This window comes from Oncorhynchus mykiss, chromosome 3 (genome assembly GCF_057628025.1).
Source record: "Oncorhynchus mykiss isolate SJ-2025 chromosome 3, ASM5762802v1, whole genome shotgun sequence".
Classification (NCBI taxonomy): Eukaryota; Metazoa; Chordata; class Actinopteri; order Salmoniformes; family Salmonidae; genus Oncorhynchus; species Oncorhynchus mykiss.
Window position 1 is genome coordinate 35,222,919 of NC_143024.1, and position 19,832 is coordinate 35,242,750.

General features: G+C 41.5%; 1 protein-coding gene across 1 annotated transcript; it reads left to right on the plus strand.

The window, feature by feature from the left end:
- Positions 1 to 2,849: 2,849 nt before the first annotated feature.
- Positions 2,850 to 18,709, plus strand: LOC110514755 (semaphorin-7A). Its single transcript, XM_021593980.3, has 14 exons — positions 2,850 to 3,314; positions 5,864 to 6,003; positions 6,542 to 6,604; positions 7,084 to 7,179; positions 7,402 to 7,507; positions 8,170 to 8,277; positions 8,785 to 8,924; positions 9,287 to 9,471; positions 10,021 to 10,129; positions 10,396 to 10,597; positions 11,261 to 11,376; positions 11,546 to 11,718; positions 11,956 to 12,011; positions 13,941 to 18,709. The coding sequence occupies exons 1-14, from the start codon at positions 3,233 to 3,235 to the stop codon at positions 14,285 to 14,287; spliced, it is 1,923 nt and encodes a 640-aa protein (XP_021449655.2). The 5' UTR covers positions 2,850 to 3,232; the 3' UTR covers positions 14,288 to 18,709.
- Positions 18,710 to 19,832: the final 1,123 nt, after the last annotated feature.

The window sequence follows — 19,832 nt, forward strand, 5'->3', positions numbered from 1 at the left end:
CCCTCTGACCTGAGGATAACTATTTAAGCTTATCCACAGAGGATCCATTCAGAGACTGCATACTCACCATTTGCTTAAGGCTCTATGAAACTATAATAATATGCAAACACATGATTGTAGTTACATAATAGATGTATAGAATATTGTACTAGGCTATATTCAAATACTGTAGTTAAATCAGTTTCACTGTACAGTAACATTTCATGGCTCACTTTTTGACTAGCCTCTAGTTTACGAAAATTCATGTTGTTTTGGGGACAGGAGTATTATTTAGCTATCAGAATATGACAGTGTCCAGCGGGTGATGAAATTATAATCTGTACATAAGAATGTATCCAATTCCATGTCATATTATAAGCAATCTTTTAAGCTTTAAATCCTATTTCCATTTGATTTTTTATAACAAAGTAAGATAGTTCGCACACATCAAATACAGAGAATTCAAGATCATTTTTGCAAGTCGTTTTCTTTTTATATCTGCGGAATTTCATACTGTATAATTTGGTAAGATGTTGCAGTCAGCAACAATGCTTCAATGATAATATAACTGCATAACATTCATGTAACCTCACACAGTTTATTTTTCCTGAATGTTTATCGATCACAGGGTATTGAAAATATGTGCCTGAGTAATCTTACTCGCCATTAAAGAAACAATGATAAACTTTAATGGCGAACAGTACCTTGTGAAATTCAATGTCAAATGTAGGTCGTGGACATTTCCATGCTCTAGGTTACTTTATGGCTGTATCTAGTCCTGTGGATTAGTGTCACTCAAATATGCCACTCTTCTTTCATGTACACTTGTTGTGTAGGTACACACAAACCAAAATTCCAAAACAATGTAAATTATGTACACATCTATAGTTAAGTCTGTTTTGCTATCTTATTTGTAAAATATAATATTTTTGCATTTTGAAATGATTAAAAACCTCCTTTAACCTGCCTCATTGCCTTGGATTGATTCAGCAATATCCCATAGCCTTTTATGAAATGACAAAAAAACTATTCAGTCTGCCACAACATACAAATCTCAGTGGATCTGAGTTGTGCTCTATTTTAAATGACTATACAGTTCATTGTTAAAGAATTGCTATGAGAGAGACATCCTTCACTGCATAAGACACAGTACGTTGATAATCTCAATGTTTTGGCTCAGTTGTCAGACCCATTTCAATCGATTAGAGCAGAGAAAAACAGATTTGTTTCATTGCCTCAGCACAAACGCAGATGGTTATTTGATAGAGCTATGTTTGTTTGTTACACTTCCTTGTTGGTCTTAATTTTCTGACGGAAAGGAGGAAATAGTAAATTAGGGTTTTGCTGTATATTGTCTCATTAGTTCAGTTGAAGGTGACCGCATGAAGGTCAACCTCAGGAGATCCACAATCCACTGACAATTTCCCGTCCAGACGGATTTGAAGCCCACCAGCTCTAAGTGGATTCAGTGGAGAGCAAATCATTTTCTCTCTCTTGCCCTTGCCCAGAATAATCCAGAAAAAAATGATAATCACGTGCATGAGCAGAGATTTAAACCCTTTTGGATTACCTCTGCATGTCTCAATCTGTTATATAGGTCTGTCTGGTGGCTGCTAACCCGAGGCCTGGCCTGTCATATTATCTGTTTTAATGCAACTATTTCCTCTCATGGAATGGAATCCAAAGGTTTTACTGTAGCGTCATAAGCCAATGCTCCCTATGGGAAGCAAATCCAAGGGCATTATTTACTTACTTGTGCTGTCAGGTGCAATGTTCACTGATATTAAAGACTGCGAGGACAGAAAATCAATGTTTTTGTAGGTATACATCTATTTAGGTTTACAACAGCCTGCCAGAGAAATATATACTCTCAAGTAGGTCTCATGGTTTACAGTACAGGTCTACAGTATTACTGCACCTCTAGACAGATATGTCCACAAGAGAAAGAACTTGTTAGGTGTGTCTGTTTTAACATGGTTAACACATTTAACGAACCCACAGTGCAGTTTTTCTTTACCTATAATTGATTGAATTGGGGCCCTTGTGTCTGAATTCCAGGTGCTTAAATAACCATGATGCTTTGTGTTCCCCTTATCTGGCCTGATGCTGGCCACTGAGTGGTGCTAAAACCCCATGATTAAAGATTCTCAAGTCTCATCCATTACTTACCAAACATATTTTAATTTGTATTAATTATACAAAGGTGCTGGGTCAACGTTTCTAGGGAAATCTTTTTTGTGGAACTCCTACTGATTGGATTTTATAAGAAGGGAAATACATGTAGTTATAGGTGACAATGACTAATTCATCTAGGCGATGTGTAGAAGTATGGCATATGCTGCAGATACAGTAGCCTATATCTAAATAGATTCCAAATTATCTCTGTATTATGTAACTATCGTATTTTACTACAAGTGTCTAAATATCTATTACTCCGGAGTTGCTGTGAGCGCTCTTCGTTAGTGTCTCAGATGGTAGCCACCGTGAAAGACACTGACACTACCATTAAGATGAAACCATCCATTAAGCCATTTTTTCCTGCCATGGGCATTGATGCATCTTCTGACATTCAAGTCAATTAACCCTCCTTGGATGCGCACACAGCAGAACTGCTTTGCTGATTCATCGCTTTCTGGGCGTACAAGTGACTATTGACAGGTATTGATTGGGCAACATTACAATAACCCATCTCTACCATTATTGGCTTCTTGATGTGGACCTAAAACGTGTTTAACACTACTGCCCGATTAAAACAAAATGGCTGTGTTTAGCAAAAAAAATACATATTCAGGCTGGAACATGTTTTCCAGTTGCTCACGTTAGGTCTAAGAACATACAAAAACATAGCCTGCACATTACAGGGGTATATTGTACATGTACGTGATTGAATAGGATTAGTCCTTCAACACACTGCTGCGAGCATAAAGAGCAACAGGTATCAAATTACGCGTTTATGGTGGACTTACTCTGAAAGTGCGCTTCCATACCCTTACATACATCACGAAAGCCCACATTTCTTTTTCGCGCCCCATTCCTCACACCCACCGTTCTTTTTGTTTTTGAGGTGGAGCCTGATACCCCGATTCTTCAGTGGACTGTCGGCAAGACGGGTTGCATGATTGAGGCCAATAGTCAGTCGCATAGATCAATACATTATACCAATACGAAAGCTGATTGCCTATTGTGGAAATAATAAAGTGAGAACTCATTCTATTATTCAATCCTTGGAAATCGGGCACATTGAGGACGTGGAATGATGAATTATATCATATTGGCGACCGTTTTTTCCATGGTTTTCGCCGAAAAGTCACCTCGGCTGAAATTCATTGTAAAAGGTATGTGTTAATTTAGCTATTTGCGTTTAGGGTGGTCAGATACGCATTGTCTGTGTATTAGGCTATATGCGAGGATCTTGTTTTTTCCTCCATGGAAATAGTTAGATTAACAATGAACACTAGACTGTAGTCTACTTGAAAATAATAGTAGTGGATCACTTTCCTCATCGCGCGTTTATACATGCATGACGTCATGCATGATTCAAGGTAGACAATAATGTAAAATGTTCCTCAAAACAAGCTATACCTACAAAAATAGAAATGTAGCCTTATAATGATACTAGGCTATATTAAATTGACAGAATGTTTGGCATTGTGCCAATGAGAATGGATCTCAGAGAAACGCAAAAAATGTGATGAGACAGAAAACACTTTGGACTTGGTATAATGGTATAATTTAAATAGCCGATTTGTCACATTATTTATGTGTCCCAGTTCTCAACTAAATTAAATGAAATAAGCAATTTGTATTCGATTACATGGAAGAAAGTAAACACTGTGTATTAGATTAAATGGAAGAAATGAAGCACTGTGTATTAGATTATATTAAGCTTCATGTGGGCTAATTTAGGCCCATTGGCCTATTCCATTGTAATGAAATGGAAGGGACAGAAGTGTTGTTTGGAACAGGTTTATGGCAGCGGGAACGGTAGAATTATTCAGAACCAATTGTGTTTTACAGGAAACTATCTTAATTAAGATAGCCTATTCTTACTATTTAGGTGTTGATTATTCGGGTAGCCATTTCCTATACAATAGTGACCCACTCCTACGAAGACATCTAATCTTGAATTCAGAGCGCACCTCAGCATGCCAATGCAGAGGCTGTGTGTTAAAGGCCCAGTGCAGTCAAACGTGTTTTTCCTGTGTTTTACATATATTTCCACAATATGATGTTGGAATAATACTGTGAAATTGTAAAAAGGTTTATAATGCGCCTTTAGTGTAAGACCTGTTTAAAAAAGGCCGCCTTAAATTTCTGCCTGTTTTGGTGGGATGGAATTTTAGCCTGCCTGGCTAATTCGGCTGCATTGGACCTTTAAGTGTTTTGAAGGTTTTGTACGTTTTTTGCGTTTCGGTCACTGATAACTCATGTGTGAGGTTCAACCTAGGGCAGTGGGTAGACGTTTGTCAGTTGTCATGGAAACGCAGTCCTGGTGCTGTTTACCAATCAGACAGCTGTTATTTGTGATACAATGTCCGGATATTTCTTCTGCTCTGCACCTCATTCCCTCTTCAAGACAGAATATAAGGCTAAATGATACGTGCTAATTGAAAATAGTGCTCAGGAGCTCTGGGTGTAATATCATTAAGTTTACTCAAAGACACAATGTCAGTGAACGTATTACAAAAACACTACATTACAGTTTAAACCCATCCTTATGGTGAATACTTTGGTCGCGCTGCAGAACTGCAATGCAGGTGCACGAGCTGACGCGTTGATGGTACTGCAGTAGCTGAGGCTTGTTGAGGATAGAGCAGCAGCATTAGCTCCAGGACCTCATTAACACACGCGAACACAAGCGCGCGTAAACACGCACACACACACACACATCCACACACACACACACACACACACACACACACACACACACACACACACACACACACACACACACATCCACTCACACACACATCCACACAGCCCAATTAACATTTATGGGAATTCCGCGCAGCAAACTAACAATTATATTTTCAAACTCACGCCCTCACACCTTGCACAGTGGTATAATATATTCACAATCAATCGAAACAGGGCTATCAAGTTAAGATGCACCGACGCTGTAGTCATTACAGGTGTAAAGGACTGTATTCTTCTTGGCAGATCAGCAGCCAAATACAGATACAGAAACAATGTGGCCTATTTGTTTGACATATCAATCAAACGAATGTTATACAATAGGCCTACCAACCCTATAAAGGGATGTCATATTAACGACATTCAGTCCTAGTGTACCCGATAGAGACAGAGACATGTCAAAACAGAAAGATAAAATCGATGAAGGCATTACGGTCTTCTCACCGTGGAGGTTTAAATGAGTGGTGACCGAAGCCTAGTTCAGCACCTTGGACAGCGCCATTTACCGCTCTTTTTTGTCGGCCAATTGTGAAACTAGTGGTCTACTTTCCTGAACCGTCGAGAACGTCAGTCTGCCACTGAATTGGTAGACACACTAGTGTCGTATTTGCATGTGCCTGTAGGAATAGGAGTCCCGAGGGTAAATTGTCCTTAACCATGGCAACCAATTCAATTTCAGTACAGACTCTTTCTCTCTCTCTGAACTGTACAGCTTCAGCCTCATCATGTAAAACTAAAATGACTTGGGTCAAAAGGTAGACTACTGGAATTTTTTTTTGACCATTACATGACCACACCACAGAGCTCAATTAATACATTCTGGTTAAATCAAATTAATGAACTGAAAATAATGGCCAATTACATGTTTAATTGACTCAACTTGAAACCCCCAAGACACTGATATACTAGTATATCATATAATGACATTGTAGCAACACCTTCTCATAATCTACTTTGATATGGCCCACAGAGCCGGCCAGGTATCACTTCTCCAAACCGGAGAACTACATGTCAGTGTACCACCAGGAGGGCACCAACGTGCTGTACGTGGGGGGCCAGACAGTGATCTATGTGCTGACGTTCACTGAAAGGGGGATCCGCAACCTGCAGGTGAGTTGCTGGTAACCAACGAGATGAACAGAGATACTCGGTGGTGGTGACACAGTAACCCAGTAAAGGCACAGGAGACTGGCTTAAAGAGGAGGCAGCAGCTGTCGACCTAGTTCAACAGCCTCCGTCGCACGAGATGGGTCATGCATACATTTATAGAGCAGATCTCATCTCTGTCCAATCGGAAGGAAGTGATTATATAGTGTGGACTTATGAGGTCAACATACAATAAAGATAATACACTGAGCTAATAATGTCAACGTTGACTCGACGAACATGAGCAGAAGGTAGCCTATCATTTGTCTTTTGTGACTATTCTGATTGTCTGTGCCCTATAGTTACGCATAGTTGATCAAATATTAGAGACAGTAAAATAATCCTCCCTTTGTTAGTTTATGGTACAGGACAAGACTTTTGTCATTTTCAATCAGCACTGAATTTGATTGCAGTTGTTTGCATATTTGAAAAGGCCTAATATTTGCATACGAGTTATGGATAAATTGTATGACATATTGGAATGTATCTTATATTATTACAGATCCCTGTGGTAACTGATGAAAACGCGAAGGCAGCTTGCATCGCCAAATCAGACCCACCAAAGGTAGGTGGTCACCGTCAACATCATCATCATCCTCATCATTATCCTCATAATTAATCATTGTCATCATTATCATCATCATTACAATGAGGTAAGTTTGTTGCTACTGTACGATTCTGAATAAAACAGACACATAACATCAACATGATATCATCCCCAGTAGAAACTGTCCCAAAGGTTAAAGGTTGGGACAGGGGAGCGGTACAATGCTGTATTTGGTATTCAGGCACAAACTCCATCTGGAAGTTTCTCTTGAGATAACAGTCCAGCTCCTGTACTTTCTGAATAAGTGATGCAATGCATATGAAGTTATGCAGACAATGCATTCCCTCAGTACTGCAGAGGTAATTCTTGCGCTATCTGCCAAATTAGGGAAAATGGATCAGTTCCAATATTCTCTCTCTCTCTCTCTCTCTCTCTCTCTCTCTCTCTCTCTCTCTCTCTCTCTCTCTCTCTCTCATCCCTCTCTCTCTCTGCTACAGTTGGAGTGCGACAATTTCATCACAGTCATCCAGAAAGTCAATGACACTTTTGTGGTATGCGGGACAAATGCAGGAACCCCCAAATGCTGGCTGCTGGTAAGATGACATGATGATGAATAGAATAGCTATTGTCTTCAACATGTGTTTAGTGTTCTCACAACGGTCACACTTTCATCAACTCCTGTATCACTTTTATAAAAGTTGTTAATAGTGTTCAATAAAAAACTTTAATTTGTATCTCTATTTGTACTGTATACAAGGTGGTAAGAGCATTCAGGATATGGCTTGTGAGGCTGTGATGTCATTTCCTCTCCATAGGTAAATGACACTGTGTTGACTGACGCCCCCACCAATGGACAGATGGCACCAGCCTCTGACATCTCCCCTCCCTACCCCTCCCAGAGGTCCGTCAGTCTGTCTGCAGGTACGATGCGAGGACAGACAGACACTCCATCCAAACATCCATAGAAACTCTGCTATTGGCACAATACTAAACCCATCCCTCACCCCTATTCCTACATCCTTGTTAACTCCTCTCTGTGGATCTGAAAGGATAGGATAAGTATCAGCATTTTGGTGGAGAGCTCCATCCAGCCATTATGTTCATAATTATAAAAACCAAACAAATCCTCAACATTGGCTTTGGTATGGGATAGGAGATCTGTTTAAAATGGTACCATAGTACTACAGATGGTTCACGACATGTAGCGAAGCTGTAACTCAAAGTATTATCGAAATCATGGCAAGGTTACTTTGTATAGCAGGTTCTGTGATATCGCAGACCAGGCTGGACTGGAGTGATGAACCAATGAGCCATTTGCTAGAGTGGTGCAGCATTCTGATAATGTTCGGTTCTCATTGAACCATTAATGTCATGATTCCAAATGACCTCCCTTATTGCTATGGAGACAGTGCCCTAAGTTGGGTAATTGTAATACGGTTATGGGAAGATGTTGGTTGATGCAGTCAGCTGTCTTCTGTTGATTTCTTTTGTATCTCTCCCTCTACCTTCTGTTTGTCTCTCTCTCCCTCTCTCCTCTTTATCTCTCTCTCTATCTTTACCCCTCCCCTCTCTTTCGCTCTCAGATGGGAATCTATACTCTGCTCTGTCAGCAGCGGGGCGTCACCCTGGCTCTATCCGCCGGACCTACGGCACTCAGAAGCTTCTGAAGACTGAGACCAAGTGGCTACAGAGTGAGTGGGATGAGAGCAACATGGGACTATATTGGTGTAGGAGAGCTGCATGAGGCACTGGAGTGGATGAGCATGGAAATAGCAAGTCTATATTATCTAGTATCTTGTAACTGTAACATGTTGCATGCAGAAATGTAATCACTATGAATTCTTCCATTTTAAAGATCATAAGTTAAATTCACAATTGTGATAAAACATTGTATGACTCCCTGTATGATGAACTGGAAGTCTTTATTAGTCTATGAAGCTTCCAAGCAAACCCTTTTATCACAATGTATTTTTTAAATACACCTTTATCTCTGTAGACACTAGATGGCCCTGCTAGAATGAAATGCATCAGGAGTTTGAAAAGGACCCAAATAGTTACAACCAGTGACTGAGTTGGCCTGGTGCTCACTGGCCTCAAATGTTTTATTGCCTGATTGAGTATTAGCGCTTATAGAATTGTGGCACCTATTTCAGTCCACTTCAAGCACTGGTGGAAGCCCTTTCTCTCTCCTGCTGCAGGTCCCCAGTTTGGTGGAGCAGCAGTAATACCAGCCTCTCAAAAACACAAGGAGGAGATCTACTTCTTCTTCAGTGAGATCAATAAGACGGCCATTGTGGATGAGGAGCCCTACAGGTCGCGCATCGGCCGAATCTGCATGGTAACCACAACAACATCACCGTATATCAGCTGTATTACTACGTTATTGCATATTAAAGCTGAGCTCCGCGAAAGTAGAAACAGTACCACTGGTCACCCCAGGCACATTAGTTATTGTTATTGTTTTTTATTTTTTTAAACAGAGGAGATGAGCATCCAGCCTCGTGGTAAAAAGGACACGTATTACATACTCCAATCTTCTATCGCATGTGCAATGATGTCAGAGGGGGAAAAAACTGGGTTTGTTGTTTGAAGTAACATCTGTGTTGTTGTAATATCGCGAACGAACCTGGCAGTTTCACCGCTAAGGATTCCAGCTTTAATGTTATGGTGTACTGTTGTATACTGTGTGTCCGTCTCCAGGTGGACGAGGGGGGTATAAAGAACCTGCTGGCGGACTCGTGGACTACCTTCCTGAAGGCCAGGGTGATGTGTGGTGCGGGTAGCACCCCCCAGCAGTACAACAACATCAGACAGGCGTTTGTGCTGTCTGAAATGGCCCAGGAGAAGAGGACCGGGGTCATGTACGGCCTGTTTGCCAACGCCTGGTGAGTAGACACCTTACACCTTCAACACCCTTCAACCCATATGGCTGCTTAAGACTGTGTCATGCTTAGAATGCAGGAGAGGAATGAGCTGCACAAACAACATAATCAGAGGAAAGGAGGATTATGCACAGTACATCCAAATGGGGCACAGGAGCTGGATAGACATGTACAGCAATGAAAACTTGGGAGCAGCAACAGGTTTCAGTGAGGAAAATACATGATTGTATTTGAAAGGGGTATGCCTAGTCAGTTGTACAACTGAATGCATTCAACTGAATTGTATCTTCCGCATTTAACCCAACCCCTCTGAATCAGAAGTAGGCTCTGCTCTGTGGAGGCAGTCAATTACTTTTGAGATTGAATGCTTTTGTTAGCATATTTGAGCAGCCTTAAATATTTTAAGTCCATTTAGGGAGTCATAGTAACATGATTCTACACCGCTATCAGTCAGTGATTGAGTTGCTAACGACATTCTGATTCACATTAAGTTTGAATGAAGTAAGAAGAAGGAAGGAAGGCTTTTAAGTGTTGCATTGTTTGGTTGACCAGGGACACAACAGTGATATGTGCTTACTCCATCGAGGACATTGACCAGGCCTTCGCCACGTCCAAACTGAAGGGCTACAGCAGTCCTCTGATTGGACATCGCCCTGGCACAGTAAGACAACCACTGAATCAGTTAAATTAACTTTATTTTAATTAATGTTTTGTAGTGCCAATCAAAGTCATTTTGCAAAGGCCAATTGCATAAGCTCATGCATGTGAGTCCTCAATTTTGGGGAAGTGGAAGACTTGTGTTTCTATTTTGGAACAGTTGCAGATGACTGACACTGGTTGTGAAATTATTGTGCAAGGCAAAGCCACAGCCAAAGTCTGTCTCCCTTCCTGATTACATCACTTTCATTACATCACTTCCTGTCCCAGTGTGCCTTCAAGAACTCCACGGCAGCCCACAACCCTAAGATCCTGGGGGTGATCAGGGACCACCCGGAGATCGAGGACGTGATTCGTCCGGTCGGGGGTGCTCCGCTGAACCTGCCCACCGATGATCACTTCACACACACTGTCGCTGCCATGGTGCTGGCAGTCAACGACGAGCACTATACTGTGCTGTACCTGGGAACAGGTGTGTGTGTGTGTTTTTGGCTGTCAAACTGTATCTCATGTACAGATGTTTGGTGTAACCTATTTAAAAGTGATCTTTTAGAAGATGTAGTCTCCTTGACAAAGTAAATAAAAAAAGTTGTTTGATCAACACAGGCATGAGTTGGGACTTATTATAAGAGTGCATATTTTTGGCATGAATCCCAGATAAATTAACTGAATTTAAAAAAAACAAAGTAGCTACAGCCTAATGGACTGATAAAGAAGTCAGTCGCTACCACAGGGAAAGTAGTGATAGAGCTGTGAACAGAGCCATGGGTCTCTGAGGTGGCCTAATAAGAAATTAGAGCAGTTAAGTCTTCTGTGGGAAGTAATAGCCTCTCAATGTGGGGAGGAGATAAGAGAGGACAAGCTGTAGGACAGGCCTGCATCCTCTCCGTAAGTCACCCACTGATGAATTGACCAGTAGAGGAAAAAGGCAGCATGTGCTATTATAAACCTGGGGCCATATACAATCAAAAATAGTCACTGGGTTTCCCGGGATACATAAAAAACAATAGGGCTCGACCATGGTGTCTCTCTCTCCTCTGATAATGTTCTCTCTCTCTTTCTGGTGATAGAACAGGGCTCGACCATGGTGTCTCTCTCTCCTCTGATAATGTTCTCTCTCTCTTTCTGGTGATAGAACAGGGGAAAGTGCTCAAGGTTCTGCACACTATCGAGGATGCCTTTATCATATCCCAGTACTCCCTCTTCCATAACGAGGGTCCTGTTCTAAGCATGGCCATCGACTCTAAGAAGGTACTGTGAGACCATCGCCGAACACTCCTTAGCAGCTAGCACTAATATCCGTAGATGAATTTGTTTACGATATAGCTGCAGTCCAATCCTTTAAACAATGCACTTCTAGTGATAGCCACTGTATGTCTCTTCCTGTCTCTCGTGTATTGCTCCCTGCCTTCTCCCCCAGGGCCACCTTTATGTGGGCACGGCAATGGAGGTCCAGCGCATACCATTGGCTGACTGCGGTCGCTATGGAGACAGTTGCCGGGAGTGCATTCTGTCTCGGGATCCCTATTGTGGTTGGGACGCAGCCAGGAGGAGGTGCACACCCATCCCAGCTGGATACAACATCAGCACTGGGTATGAGATGTGATGATGTCACTCCTGGAATACAGTTCAGATACCTATGGAAAACATGCAGTGTATCAAAAAATGACAGTCAATACCAGCCATAACTTATCATTTCTCACAGAGTGTCGAGGTTCCAACTACTATTCTAGGTTTTATGATAATTGTTTAATTTACATAAAATGGTTGATCGTTCAAAATGGTACATGCTAATTTGATGTTCCTTCAATAATTTGTTTCATACTGTAGGGCACTCACTCAGAGTCTGGACCACTCCAATGCCTCTATCTGTGGTGAAGCTGCTGGTGAGTGCCACTCCGCCTCCTCTCTGACTCTCTATCTTCATTAACTGAAATATGGAACTTTTTTCCAGAGTTTAACTCAGAAGATGATATCATATAATTGAGCGGAGGCTCAAACCCATTGGGTGGTTTAATATCAAAGTTTGCCCTCACTTCAAAGCCCAATAGCTTCAGCCATATTAACCTCTAATAATCCAAACAAATTCTCCCCGCTGATGGGATATGTACTGTCTTTGTTATCAAGCTCTTTTTTCCATTACTTCTCTTGGTCGCAGTCTCAGTGCAGCTGTCATGTATATCCGTTCACTATCCGTTCCGTTCCTTTCTTCCACTCCTGGAACACTGAGATTTAATCCTAGGGAGTAGAGGATGAAAGGTGATGCAATATCATATATAAATATATTCTATTTTAATCTGTTATTTTAGCTGATATTTTCCAGAGAAAGTAAGTTTCAGGCCACAGAATAAAATAGAACACTATTTAATGCATCTCTGTGTCAGTTTGTACACGTTAGTCTGGTTTTAGGTTTACTGGGCTTTGAGTCACAATTGTCCTAGTAACTGAGAGCAAAGTTATCATTTACAACAACCTGTATATTTTTTCACAAATAAACTCAGCAAAAAAATAAACGTCCTCTCACTGTCAACTGCGTTTATTTTCAGCAAACTTAAAGTGTAAATATTTGTATGAACATAAAAAGTTTCAACAACTGAGACATAAACTGAACAAGTTTCACAGACATGTGACTAACAGAAGTGGAATAATGTGTCCCTGAACAAAGGGGGGTCAAAATCTAAAGTAACAGTCAGTATCTGGTGTGGCTGCTGTGAGATGTTACCCCACTCTTCCACCAAGGCACCTGAAAGTTCCCTGACATTTCTAGGGGGAATGGCCCTAGCCCTCACCCTCCGATCCAACAGGTCCCAGACATGCTCAATGAGATTGAGATCCGGACTCTTCGCTGGCCATGGCAGGAACTGGCCATGGCAGGACACTGACATTCCTGTCTTGCAGGAAATCACGCACAGAACGAGCAGTATGGCTGGTGGCATTGTCATGCTGGAGGGTCATGTCAGGATGAGCCTGCAGGAAGGGTACCACATGTCTTCCCTGTGATGCACAGTGTTGAGGTTGCCTGCAATGACAACAAGCTCAGTCCAATGATGCTGTGACACACGGCCCCAGACCATGACGGACCCTCCACCTCCAAATCGATCCCGCTCCAGAGTACAGGCCTCGGTGTAACGCTCATTCCTTCGACGATAAACGCGAATCCGACTATCACCCCTGGTGAGACAAAACCACAACTTGTCAGTGAAGAGCACTTTTTGCCAGTCCTGTCTGGTCCAGCGACGGTGGGTTTGTGCCCATAGGCGACGTTGTTGCCGGTGATGTCAGGTGAGGACCTGCCTTACAACAGGCCCACAAGCCTCAATCCAGCCTCTTTCAACCTATTGCGGACAGTCTGAGCACTGATGGAGGGATTGTGCGTTCCTGGTGTAACTCGGGCAGTTGTTGTTACCATCCTGTACCTGTCCCGCAGGTGTGATGTTCGGATGTACCAATCCTGTGCAGGTGTTGTTACACGTGGTCTGCCACTGCGAGGACGATCAGCTGTCCGACCTGTCTCCCTGTAGCGCTTAAGAGTTTAAACCCTTTACAACAGGGACAACAGGGAAAAAGGGATGTTTCTTTTTTGCTGAGTTGATGAGTGTGGCCTCTCACCCACACATTTCTCACATAATGAAGTAGTCCTACCAATCGTGTCCTGCCATTCCCATTTTGAACTCACCTATGATTGTTACCGTAGATACGTAAACAATCCATAGGTATGAAACCATAGGCTACTCTCTAGTCTAGGCAGCCCATAAGTAAGTATTAATTTGGGTGAGATCAATGTTAACCAGGCTGTGCCCTCTGAACCCCCACAGCACTGAAGACCCATAGGACAAATCCCAAACAGGTGGTGATTGACTCGGACGGCCCCGTCAACCTCCCCTGCCCCGTGCACTCCTTTCACGCCACCTACCGCTGGGAGAAGGACAACTGTATCCAGCACTACCCCTGCTTCATCATTGGAGACTCCTGTGTGCTGGAACCCACCCCTGGCCTGCCCCTTAAGCAGGGGGTGTTCCGCTGCATGGCCACGGAGAACGGCTACAAGGTGGAGGTGGTCTCCTACAGGCTGGTGATCAACAGTGGGCCTCTGCCTGCCTCCTTGGCCTCCACCCTGGGGCCCTCCCTCCTTCTTGCTGCAGCCACCCTCTGGCTCCTGTAACCATTGCAAATGCTAAAGCTAACCCCTTAGCCTCTAAGGCCCTCTCTCTGACAGACAGGAGAGGAGGGGCCACCATACCCAGGTTAGGTTCGCAGAGCATTGATATTAATGGTCGGGTAATGCGATCAGTGTTGCCCGCAGAGACTGTTTTCAGAAAAAGTGTTTTTACATTTATTTTCCGTTGTTCAGAAAATGCCTGAAAATAAACCAAGCCATTTATTTTTAAATAATATATGGGCCTACCATACTAACTAATACTGTACTGTTTAAACAAAAAAATACCTAAAACAAACTCAAAATACATAACATTTAAACTTAATTAATACATTAACATCAATATGGGTTTTATGGAAAGACAAACTATATTACCATGTCTTATTCTGAATTTTAAATACAGATTCAAACCACAAGATATGCTTTGCGAACCTTGCCTGTCCACCCAAGAGATGACATCTCATGAGTTGTGTTAAATACAATACCAAGCCAATTTCTCTTTATGGTTTCTCAACTTATTTTGAAACTTGATTGTGCTACTTTGTGAATATTTGAAGCTTGAATACTGCTCTAACATCTAAACATCCTGTTGAATGTCATAAGTATAGGCTAGTAATTAGAAAATGTCTGGTATTGAGTAAAAACAAAAAAAGCCTTAACAATTCTGGGACATACCCCCTAAGCACAATTTGCTGTGAAAGCATAACTGCTCAATTGTGTTGACTTGGATCTGTGAATGAGGTGGCCAAGTCTTACTTTGATGCTGGGAGGAAGTGTCATCATTTTGACAAGAAGTCATCTTTTTGACAGGAAGTAGGTAGAAGAGCGTGAGCTCATCTTCGAACATCACTGTCTCGGCAAGTCCTCTGTAGTAAAAGGCAGTTTTTGCATAATTTTAATGGACAGTATCAGACATTCATATTATGCTACTTCATTTTCAATAAACGTAAGTTCAGTAAACATCATTCAGTGGCAGGTGAGGCCAAATTAGAATTGAGTAGATGACATGTAGAGTTAGTTGCATTTTGTAGTTTGCTAAATATGAGAAAAAGCTTGTGATTATATGAGTACCGTGTGTTAAGTATTTTATTGCTCCGCAAATGCTGATTTCCACCATTGCTGCCTATGAAAGTTATTCTTGACGGTTCAAGGTTTTATACTGTACGGAAGTCATGAGAGGACATATGAATAAAATAAAATCAATCCTTGTTATGTCGAGATAACAACTTATTTATCTCATGATCACGACATAACAAACATTTTGCCGAGGTCACAAGATTAACTCTATGAATAGGAGTATACGCATTGATGATAGATTGACAGCATGGCTGAGGCGGTAGAGCCCACAGTGGATCAGCGCATATGTTTTGATCGATTGCTACACTAAGGGATGGTACATTTCATGCTAACATATCAGTCATTATCAGTTTATAAATTAGAATGTTAGCCAGCTAAATGTCCCTTACCTTGAACAAAGAGCTCTTGGGGCATCTAAGCCGTCATGGGGCATTTGAGTCTTGAACGATGCCTGACAGGCTGGCCTGTCTCTGAGGCTGTATGCCACTCCCAAGACCACAGGCAATCGCATGCAAGCAACAATGCAGCTAACTTGGCTAGTCTTGTGAGTGCGCAAGCTATCTAGCTAGTTAGCTAGGTAGTCTTACTAGATAGCTAGCTCGCTTGTTATATATGCTGGTTGTTAGCTTGCATAACTGATATGTGTATAATTGTAAGGGGCACTTCATGTTTTATGGATAATATTACAATTTACAGAGTGGGTGAGCACAATTCCTGACAGGCTAATAAGATTACATTTTATCCTCAGACATTGATCAGATTCAATTGCAGTCTCAGAGGCTGATGAAATCAGGATTCCACCTTGTAGGTTGTTTCATAGGTAATGCTCCTTGCAGGCAGATTAGCAGTCAGTGCATTATGTATATGGTCAAGACTGGGTGCGCTCTATTCCTGGCAGGCTGATTCGATTCAGTAGCAGCCTCAGAGGCTGATAAATCAGGATTCTGACTAGTAGGCTGTCTGCAAGGAGCCTTACATATCAAACAGCCTACAAGGCAGCACCCTGATTTATGAGCCTCTACGGCTTCTATTGAATCTGATCAGTTTGCCAGAAATAGAGCTCACTCACTTTGGATTATAGGCATCAGCCTATACAACTCTGACAGCTAATCTGCCTGCAAAGAGATTTACCTATGAAATAACCTACAGGGCAGCATCCTGATTTATCAGCCTCTGAGCCTGAAATTTAATCTGATCAGCCTGTCAGAAATGCGGCTCACCCACTGCAAATGTAAATATTATTCACAATAAATGAAGTGTCCCTTATAATTTATACACATATCAGTTATGCAAGCTAACCACCAGCATAGATAACAAGCTAGCTTGCTAGCTAGAAAGCTCACAAGGAGAGCCAAGTTAGCTGTGTTGTTTCTTGCATATGATTTAATATGGTCTTGGGGGTGGCGGGCACCCTGGGAGACTGTGTCGCCTGTCAGGCATCGTTCCGTGCTTAAATGCCCCACACAGCCACAGGGCTCCTTGGTGAAGTGGTTATCGGGCATCTGAAGAAGAAATGAATGGGTGATAAGTTGTACTTTTGATTATCTTGTGATCTCGACAAAACAACTTTTGTTATGAGAAAAATATGTCTTGATCTCGACACAACGAGATAACTATTTTTTTAATTCATATGTCCTCTCTGGATTTCCATAATACTGTGGATGTACAATGATGTTACTCATTGACTGCTTTAACTAACCTATTCTCAATGGGAAAATCCAGTGCACAATACTCAAAGGGGTTATTTTCATACTTGTATCTGTATGCTGTAACAAAAGGCTTGACATAATTTGATAGGATCATTTTGTGAAGTAGAACACTTTGAGCAGCCACCATACTCTGGGGAGAAAGACTAAAATTGATTGACATTTCTGGAAGATATGGAACAAAATTCCTCTTTAAGCAATAGATGTTTTTTATTTTAGCACCTGACCTCACATAACAATAGTGTATGCTTTATTGGAGGCAGAGAATGTTTTCTGGGAGGGAGTGGTTTACTCAAAGCAAATGTTGAATGTAACATATTAATATGAACGTAGTTGCAACAAAGTGCAGGTCTATTGTCCCCATGTATTGATTGTTTTATCTCAGTGCTGAAGCACCACCTTATAACCACTACTGTGTTTTGAACTGTGCCACTGAGCTTTGTAGGCGAATTTTGAAATGGCAAAAAAAAACTGTCGCCTGAAAATATTGGTCGAAAACAGTCGACATAATGCTGTTCTTAGAACAGTTTTAGCCATAGTTCTGCAGGTTCTATCTTTCTCTCTGGGGGTGGCTGTAAGTTTGTTGTCTCGAGGTCTCGGAAGGATCTGCTTGCTGCATTGCACTGATGCGGGTTATTGACTGTGCCAAACATAAGCTGTGTTGAGCCGCCTCATCCGCCGCCTGCCGCTTCTCACTCACTTAGCACTTTGAGTAATTGGTTTCCCAAATCTCTTTCTCAAACTCACACACATTCTTATATATGTCACAAATACACACAGGCATGTAGGTGCGCGCACACACACACACACACACACACACACACACACACACACACACACACACACACACACACACCTCTTGTTTACCAATCACCCACTTCAATCTCATTCTCTTTACTCCAGTATTTACTGTTGCTTATCTGTTTCATTGTATTTTGAGCATGAAGCTGGTGTGTCTCTGAAAACAGTGAACAGGAGCCACTCACTCATACGCTAGCCAACACTAATTAGGCAACTGAACCTGTATCGCTCACTGCAGAGACATACAAGCTCTTTTACCAAGACAGATGGCCTAGTGTCAGTGGGTATTGTTAAAAACGGTCAATGAATCGTGGCTGTGCAGAGTTGATTGTATTTGGCCTTTCATGGATTTCCAAGGGGCAGCAGTGATATGGGAGTTTGTTTTCTCTGGAGCACTTTATTTAATGACCACCTTCATAGCCGGGAGTCCCCGCTTTGACGTGGACATAAACAGTGGATATATCGCATGCGAGTGATTATCATTATCCTCGAAAGATTTAAACTGGTTTGTTGTGTTCAATTACCCGTTAGATAAACAATGCCAGCAGAGAAATAGAGTGAAGTGAATTGTATTGTCTTTAAATCCTTTCTCTGGTGCTTTGGACAGTGTTGATTGCATTCTGTGTCTTAGTACATTTGTATTGGGAATCAGCTTACCAAACTCGATTGAAGAGGAGATTGTATTGGTATCATGCTCGTTAATGCCTCACCATAACCATTTTTTTTAAGGACAGATGTCTGTCTATATGAAGTGTTAATACATGTCCATGTAACAGATCTGTAACTCCATATGTTTCCCTTTACTGAACATGTACAGTGAAAATCAATAAAGTAATCAACTACAGTATTTGATTTTTTATTAACTTTTATTTTTTCCAGGGTACGACATTTTATTTTTCACACACTGGAAGAAAATGGTCTATCATTGGTCTTTCTTTCATTTGCTTGTGTGTCTGAAGAGAGAGCGAGAAGAGGGGCCGAAGGAGGGATGTGGACAAGCATATCAAAAGAGGAGAGAGGGAGAGAGAGCGATACATACGTAACTGTATAATACATGGGCAAAGAGCATGGCACCGTTTGCGGCACAGTGGAAAGTTGGGTTACTTTAAATTGTAGCAGATTGTGTTAGATTCATGCTGGAGAACCACAAAATGGTTGAATTCTACATTGAGTAAATTATGTTAAATGTTGCACCATCTACTGGTGTAGAATTATATGACAGTTCAGTGTCAATGCAGCACACGTGATCTTCATAAGAGTCAAATAAAATAAAAACATCACTTAAACCATGAAACAGACAGGTGAACCCTATTTATACTGGTGAATGCCTATTCAAGGACATACTCCATTGTCAGAGAAGTGATGTTGCTTAACACAAAAGGGACTATTTATTTTTGCCAACTCACTGCCAGCTTATTTTCTGCCTATCACTTCCTGATTTTTCCCCCAAAGGAAACTTGGCGTGACAGGGTGATGAATCACTTATGATTAATAACAAGATCTAACAAGACAGCTTGCATTTGTCATGGGTTGTCATTCACTTTTGAACAACCACCAACAAACTGAGGCAACCATAATGAAGAACATATTTATTTCCCCCTCTCTCTTTTCTATTAAAGTTTCTACCCATTTGCCATGAAGTTAGTTTCCTATTTGTAATGAAGAGAAACAACTAATCTTATTCAATAACAGACAGACTTACTGATCGACTGCCAGAGATAGCCACACAAAGCAAAATCAAAACCCCTGCTACATACAAACATACAGCATATTAATCATCCATTTTATTAGGTTCTAGCTTTCCTCTGTGCAAAGACAACCACAATACAATTATATCTAATGACACGACTCACTAAATCAATTTAATTGCCAGAGAGGTTTTAACTATAAATGTTGAAGGTTCTGACCTAGCATTTTGTCTTTATGTGTTAGAATACCCAGGGTGGAATAACAACAGAGACAAAGCT